The sequence below is a fragment of the Chenopodium album genome, chromosome 11 (assembly GCF_948465745.1).
Source record: "Chenopodium album chromosome 11, dcCheAlbu1.1, whole genome shotgun sequence".
NCBI lineage: Eukaryota > Viridiplantae > Streptophyta > Magnoliopsida > Caryophyllales > Amaranthaceae > Chenopodium > Chenopodium album.
In genome coordinates, this window is record NC_137844.1 from 51,701,641 (window position 1) to 51,709,819 (window position 8,179).

At 36.5% G+C, this 8,179-nt stretch overlaps 1 protein-coding gene across 1 annotated transcript; it reads left to right on the forward strand.

Moving 5' to 3' along the window:
• The first annotated feature begins 1,289 nt into the window (after positions 1-1,289).
• On the forward strand, positions 1,290-7,763 carry LOC145567716 (multiple C2 domain and transmembrane region protein 7-like). The gene is made up of 2 exons (XM_081627077.1): positions 1,290-1,524; positions 4,453-7,763. The coding sequence occupies exon 2, from the start codon at positions 4,524-4,526 to the stop codon at positions 7,557-7,559; it is 3,036 nt and encodes a 1,011-aa protein (XP_081483203.1). The 5' UTR covers positions 1,290-1,524; positions 4,453-4,523; the 3' UTR covers positions 7,560-7,763.
• Positions 7,764-8,179: the final 416 nt, after the last annotated feature.

Below are 8,179 nucleotides of genomic sequence, written 5' to 3' on the forward strand. Positions count from 1 at the left end.
GAATTGGGAACCGGAACCGGAACCTGCAGGTTCCGGTTTCTAAACAGGGTACCCTGTTTTTCAAAGTAAGCTTAATAGTTACTTGATAATTGTGACAATTCTATATTTTTAAAAATGGATGTTCACAATAAAAGCTTACAACTTTAGTAAACTGCTTCAAATATAACAAACCAACACTAATTGTCTAGAATATTCAATACCATATAGGTTTCGGTTTCATGTATCCTATAGGGAACATGTACTAACAGGGTACCCTACAGATTCTAGGTCCAAAATTTTATTACCCGAAACCGGAACCTGTTGCAACAGGTTCCCAATTTTATTACCCGGAACCGGAACCTGTTCAACAGGTTCTGGGTTTGGAACCTGCGGTTCCGAACAGGTTCCGGTTCCACATCAGGGTACCCTGAATTTTTGCTCACCCCTAATTAATATCAAATACTTCGTAGTATTAATCTGATATATAGCACTAAAAATACGCTTCTTTAATACGGAGTACTTACACTTTGTTTCCCAAAAAAAAAAGAGTACATCTTTATTAACTACTAGTCTTGAATAAGATCATTTTACACTAATTTATTATGTGAAATTAGGCAATTTTCTCTTAAGAAATGAAAAGTATTTAAAAAGTATTCGTGAAGGAAAAAAAAAAAGTCTCCTTGATTTTCGTATTATTTATGCTACTCCATATCATTATTACATACACATAATATTTGAATCAAATAAAAATATTTTTCTACAAAAATTCAATTGTTGTATATGGAGCACTCTTCAATTGCTGATTTATCAATAAGTTGAAGTTGTAAAGTTGTTTTACATGTACTTAATTTGATTTTAGTCTATATATATTTTTTGAGTTGGACATACCTTAAATTACTTGTATTTGATGATTGATTCTATAACGTATGGTTATATACTTGTATGTTTGTAACTATGGTTTTCTTGTATAAAAAAAAGTACTTCCTCCGTTAAGTATTAATTACAATAAAAAGGTATTATTTGCGAGATATAAATTATTCCTTTATTGCAATTAATATTTAACAGAGGAAGTAATTCGTAACTCTGGTAAGATATAATCCTTTATCATTGGACATACGTTACGAAAGCAAAATGATCACTAATGAGCAAAATTAGTTCATCTATTATCATACACAATTTACGAGATAATTTTAATGGGACAAAGGATAATATCGTAACTGAGTGACAGTCCTCCCATTCTCACTCCACTCCTGAATCCCTCACATGACATGGCGTAGGATATGGTTTTAAGTCTTTTAACATTACATGAGTCGCACACGTATTAAATGTCTTAATTCCACCCCTTTTTTCCATTTACTCGTACTTGCAAATTCCAATTCCAATTCCAATTCTACCAATTCTAAAATACTTGTACAGTTGTACCAGTAAACGCACTTATTTACTCCATTTTTTCTCAGCTTTATAACTCTCTCTTTCTCCCCCCTTAAACTCATCATCTACTCGGCAAACATGGCAGATTAGAAGTAATTCTCCCAAATTACTCAGGTACTTTCTTATAACTGTGTTTTAATCTTTGTTTTGGTTGTCTAACATTATACATTCTCATTTTGATTTTATAATTGTATGTTTGATTAAACTTCTTCCTATTTGTTTGTAGTATTTTGTTTATTATTTGTACAAAACACTGTGATTTGATAAGGAATTTCAATGTTATTGGGGTTTAATTGATGGGAAAATTCAAATATTACTGGGGTTTAATTGATGGGAAAATTCAAATATTACTGGGGTTTTAAGATTAAACATCAAAGTCTAGAATTACTGGGATTTGAAGAGAAAATTAAAGTCTAGAATTACTGGGATTTGAAGAGAAAATTAGGATTTGTTTACATTTTTTATTATTTAATTTGGATTTTCTGGCACCCTTTTTATCAGGACAAAAAGGTAAAAGGATTTGATCGAGATGCTAAAATGGATCCCAAATTATTGTTCGGATATACAATATACATAAGTAGTTTTGGATAATGACTTTTCTACCCTTTTTCGCAAATGTGTGGTTTTTGAGATTCCATAGAAAGTAGTCAATGTATTTATTTAATTTTGTTGAATTTGCTAAACAGATGATGTGTAATTAGCGTGCTTTTAGGACACTTAATTAAACCTTTATTTATTTGAAGATTAGAACACTCAACCCCTTTTTAAAATGAAGATTAGGAACCTTAAACCATTATTTATATGAAGATAAGGACACTTAAACACCTTTCTTTTCTTTTTTTTTTTTTTTTTTTTTAAATGAAGAGTAGGATCCTTAAACCTTTATTTATATGAAGATTAAGACACTTAAACACCTTTCTGTTTTTTTTTTTTTTTTTTTTTTTTTTTAAATGAAGATTAGGATCCTTAAACCTTTATTTATATGAAGATTAAGACACTTAAACACCTTTCTTTCTTTTTTTTTTTTTAAATGAAGATTAGAATCCTTAAACCTTTATTTATATGAAGATTAAGACACTTAAACACCTTTCTTATTTTAAACGAATATTGGGATCCTTTATATGAAGATTAAGACACTTAAACACCCTTTTTTTTATTTTTTTTTAATGAAGATTAGGATCCTTAACTTTTTTTAAAATTTATACTAATATTGAAGATTAGGACCTTAAACTTTGTATTCATCTCCCCCCCCCCCCCCCCCCGGCGCGCCTTTTCTTTTTAAGTGAAGATTAGGATCCCTAAACCAACCTTTTATTTCAAAATTTGGACCACCCTTTTTTATGTTAGTTTTTATTAATGAAGATTAGGACCCTTAAGCTTATTATTCATTTATTTCTATTAATTAAGATTTGGAGTGTAGGACTCTTTTTACTTAAATCAAGTGTATTTTTAATTAATTTATCATTTTAAATGAAGATTAAGACCCTTAGACCTTAAATTATTAAATTTATAAGAGTACCTTCTACATGTATGTGTATAATCTATAATATATTAAAGTTACTTGTACTTTGAGATCTCCTAGAATTTAGACCATGCACATGCTTGAGAAAGTGTTGACTTGTTGCCTACTTCCTAAATCTCACTTTTGTAAGTTCCCATCATTCCAAAAATGTTAACTTTCATTTTCAATCTGTCCAAAAAAAGAAATACAATAATCTTAGATTGTATACTTTAGAGCTAATATTATTGGCATTATGAGCTTTTGTTAAAACAAAGGATTCAATATCAACTTTTGGCTTACCTAAACAGTTTCTTAGAATCTGAAGTGAAAAAAACAAGCTGAAAGGAATAAACAAAGTCTTGATCAATTTACTTACCATCAGGTTATTTCTAACTTTTTTTGAAGTTCAGCAACTCTTATTTCATCTACTGTTTTCTGAATCCGCTTTAGGTGGATGAAATTTTGGATTTAGTTGTTAGTTCGTTAGGATAGCGTGACAGCGACCATACCACATGATTTAATTTGTTTTTATGCATGTAATATTTGCAATGGACCTTCTTTTGTTGTGCTGAATTTGTTTCTTTTTCTGATCCATGGCATTTTGTGAAACTGTGTTAATGTTCAGTAAAAGTTTTTTCCAGCTTGACTAGAAAGTATGAACACTCTATCAAGGGATCCTGTTTACACTGGCTCAAGAACTTTTATTTCTTGCAAGTTTGATAGTCCCCCCCCCCCCCCCCCCCCAAGATCTGCTGGAGAAAAGTCTCCACTCTTCTCTATTAGACCTGCAGGACTATCTGCATCCAGCTCTTGAACTCTTGGATGTGACTTAATTTTAAAAAACTTCAAATGACAAACAACCAAGCTCTTCAAAGTAACTCGGTCCAACCCTCTGGACATGACTCCAAGTAACATGAGCCCTGTTGTTCATGTGGTTCATTTTGCATGCTGTTATGACCATGATGAGTTTCTGAAATGGTTTTACAAGATCTGAAAATTTTCTTCTTGATTTTTGTTAAACTGTGACACCACTCTCATAGTGTTAGCGAACAGTGTCCTCCCTGCATTATCCTGATCATCAATACATTAGATTACGACTACATATTTGCTAATAATTAGACTGTACAAGATAATTTTTGGGGAGTACATAGGAACATAACATCTCTATATCACTTGAAGAAGAATGCTTATATTTTCTTTTAATCATCGACTTGATGTGTTATTTTCCCCTCACTGATATTATTTCCTAATTTGTTTATATAAGTATATAACTACCCTACCATACCGTTACTCCAACGCTTCTAACCAAGCTCCTCTCCATGGTGGGATGAATGGATTAGACTACACTATTTCAAGGCCTTTTGGCCTTAAGTCCTTAACCCTAGAATTGCAAAGAGGTTATTTCTTATTATTTCTCAATCTAAATGGCAATTGACCAGACTACAAATCAGTAATTCAAAGTTGAATAATCCATTTGTTATTCTGTTATGCATTTATATTGCAATTTCTCCAAATATTAATTGTTATCTTTTTATTTTTAGGTATTGCAAATTTGCAAGCCAATTTGTCATCCACACCCAGCTAGCAGCATTGCCCATTTGCCAATCTGACCATGAACAATTTGAAACTGGGAGTACATGTGGTTAGTGCACATGATCTTATGCCAAAAGATGGCCAAGGATCATCGAGCGCATTTGCTGAGCTTCATTTTGACGGACAGAAATTCCGAACCACTATCAAGGAAAAGGATCTCAGCCCAGTTTGGGACGAGACCTTCTATTTCAATATAACTGATCCATCTGTCCTCCCTCATCTTGCTCTTGATGTTTATGTATACAATCATAACAGAGCCACAAACTCGAGGTCGTTTCTTGGTAAAGTCTCCCTTAGTGGGACTTCATTTGTTCCCCACTCTGATGCAGTTGTCTTGCATTACCCTCTGGAAAAGCGTGGCATCTTTTCTCGCATCAAAGGAGAGCTTGGTCTCAAAGTTTTTATCACAAATGATCCAACCATTAAGTCATCCACTCCTGCTGCTGAAACTAATGTAAGTGTAAACCATGCTCAGGCTCCAAAATCTGAAGTCAGACACACCTTCCGTCATTTACCTAACACCAGCCATTCTCATTCTCATGATCATTCCCATTCCCATTCTCATTCTCATCCGCATCCTCATCAAGACCACCAACATAATCATGGTGGTCCTGTGAACGCTTCTCGTGAGGCAACTTATCAAGAAGTTGAAGAAATGAAAATGAAAGCTCAAGCACCACCGCCCAAGATTGTCAGGATGCACTCTGCTTCTGCCGCACAACCAGTTGACTTTGCTCTCAAAGAGACCAGCCCATACCTTGGAGGGGGACGAGTAATTGGGGGACGTATTGTTCATGCAGATAAAACTTCAAGCACATATGATCTTGTGGAACGGATGCAGTTCCTTTATGTCAGAGTCGTTAAAGCCCATGATCTTCCTAATATGGATCTTACTGGTAGTATAGACCCTTTTGTGGAGGTGAGAATAGGAAACTATAAAGGTGTGACCAAGCACCTAGATAAGAATGACCATCCGGAATGGAATGTGGTGTTTGCCTTTTCAAAGGATCGTTTGCAGGCCTCAGTTCTTGAAGTAAAGGTCAAGGACAAGGATTTAATTAAAGATGATTTCGTTGGCATTGTAAGGTTTGATTTGCATGAGGTGCCAAGCAGGGTTCCCCCAGATAGTCCATTAGCTCCTCAATGGTACCGTCTTGAGGATAAGAAGGGTGAAAAGGTAAAAGGTGAACTAATGCTTGCTGTCTGGCTTGGTACTCAAGCTGATGAAGCATATTCAGAAGCATGGCATTCAGATACAGCTGGTATTGATATTCAGTCTTCTGCTGCTTCAGCACTTCTGCGTTCAAAGGTTTATCATGCCCCAAGGCTGTGGTATGTACGTGTTAATGTTATTGAAGCACAGGATTTGATACCTACTGAAAAAAACCGATTTCCTGAAGTTTTCTGCAAGGCACAGATTGGTCACCAGATTATGAAGACTAAACCTGTTCAGGCTCGTACACTGAACTCCCTTTGGAATGAGGATCTACTGTTTGTCGCAGCAGAGCCCTTTGATGACCATCTGGTTCTCACTGTTGAGGATCGTGTGGCTCCTGGTAAAGATGAGATCATTGGGAGAGTTATCATCCCCTTGACTCAAGTCGATAGGCGTGCAGATGACCGGCTCATTCCTTCTCGGTGGTTTCATCTTGAGAAGCCGGTTGCTGTGGATATTGACCAACTGAAGAAAGAGAAGTTTGCGAGCCGGCTTCATATTCGTGTGTGTTTAGATGGAGGTTATCATGTTCTTGATGAGTCCACTCATTACAGCAGTGATCTTCGCCCCACAGCAAAACAGCTTTGGAAGCCTACAATAGGTGTCTTAGAATTGGGCATATTAAGTGCTGAAGGACTCCACCCGATGAAAACAAGGGATGGGAGAGGTACATCAGATACGTATTGTGTAGCAAAGTATGGTCATAAGTGGATCAGAACAAGAACACTTGTTGACAGCCTCTCTCCAAAATACAATGAACAGTATACTTGGGAAGTTTTTGACCCAGCAACCGTTATAACAGTGGGTGTGTTTGACAACTGTCAAATTGGAGGGAAGGAATCAAGTGGAGTGCACAAGGACGTCAAGATAGGGAAGGTACGGATACGTATCTCTACCCTTGAAACTGGTCGTATCTATACACATTCATATCCCTTGCTTGTTCTTCAACCAAACGGAGTTAAAAAGATGGGGGAGCTGCATTTGGCTCTTAGGTATTCCTGCACTTCATTTGCGAACATGATGTATCAGTATTCACGTCCCCTCTTACCAAAAATGCACTATGTCAGACCCTTCACAGTAATGCAGCAGGACATGCTACGTTTTCAAGCCATGAATATAGTTGCTATGAGGCTTGGCCGAGCAGAACCTCCACTCCGAAAGGAGGTGGTGGAGTACATGTCTGATGTGGATGCCCATCTCTGGAGCATGCGGAGAAGCAAGGCAAATTTCTTCCGCCTCATGTCAGTCTTCTCAGGACTATTTGCTGTTGGAAAATGGTTTGGTGATGTATGCATGTGGAGAAATCCTATAACCACAGTCCTCGTGCACATTCTCTTTCTTATGCTCGTTTGCTTTCCCGAGTTGATCTTGCCTACCGTCTTCCTCTACATGTTTTTGATTGGGATTTGGAACTATAGGTACCGTCCTAGGTACCCTCCACATATGAATATTAAGATCTCACAGGCTGATACTTCCCTTCCTGATGAACTTGATGAGGAGTTTGACACTTTCCCAACTAGCAAGAGTCCGGAGCTTGTGAGAATGAGGTATGATCGGCTGAGGAGTGTGGCTGGAAGGATTCAAACCGTGGTTGGTGATGTTGCAACTCAAGGTGAGCGGTTCCAGGCTCTCTTAAGCTGGCGGGATCCACGTGCTACAGCCATCTTTGTGACGTTCTGTCTTCTAGCTGCTATTGTGCTGTATGTTACTCCATTCCAAGTGATTGCTGCTTTAGCTGGGTTTTATGCCCTGAGACACCCTAGGTTTCGCTATCGCTTGCCTTCAGTGCCCATCAACTTCTTCCGTCGTCTGCCTGCTAGGACTGACAGTATGCTGTAGATTTGAGGTCAGATTATTTAAGGCATGTCCTAGATCTTGCTTTAACTTTTGATTTTTAAGTTTTTGTGTAGTTTTTTTAGTGATTTGCCTTTACAGCAAGCATTTTGTACAATAATAAACTGTACTTCTGTTTCTCAATCAAGGAAAAAAAAACAACCATACGAGTAAATTAACTATGAAGTGCCTGTGGGTTTCCTTTCTGAAGTGTTGTCTACCCTAGTCCCTAACAGAATAGATTGGAAATTTGTGTTAGTTTTGTTTTGTTTTGTTTTGTTCTGTTTTTTTAGTCCCTGCCCATACGGTGCAAGTTCGAATACGGACGTAACTAAGTACGCGTTGTGCTTTAAGACTGCGTACGCGTACATAGATGACAAGATGAGAGGCCTTTAATCAAGGGTTACAGAAATACAGAGTACCCAAAAAAAAAAAATACTCTGTAACAATTTGGATAACTACCAAACCAGATGGTATACGGTAGCTAATCTTGATTATTAGGAAACAATCCTAACTTTATACTGAATACTGATTACTGAATCTTTAGATATTCTGGGTATTCACTAAATCAAAACCTTATTAACAGTATGTAAAATACTTTGTAATATTTGTAATTTAAATCTCAA

Coding starts and splice junctions, on each gene's coding strand:
- LOC145567716 (XM_081627077.1), top strand. CDS start 4,524: ATGAACAATTTGAAACTGGGAGTACATGTGGTTAGTGCACATGATCTT.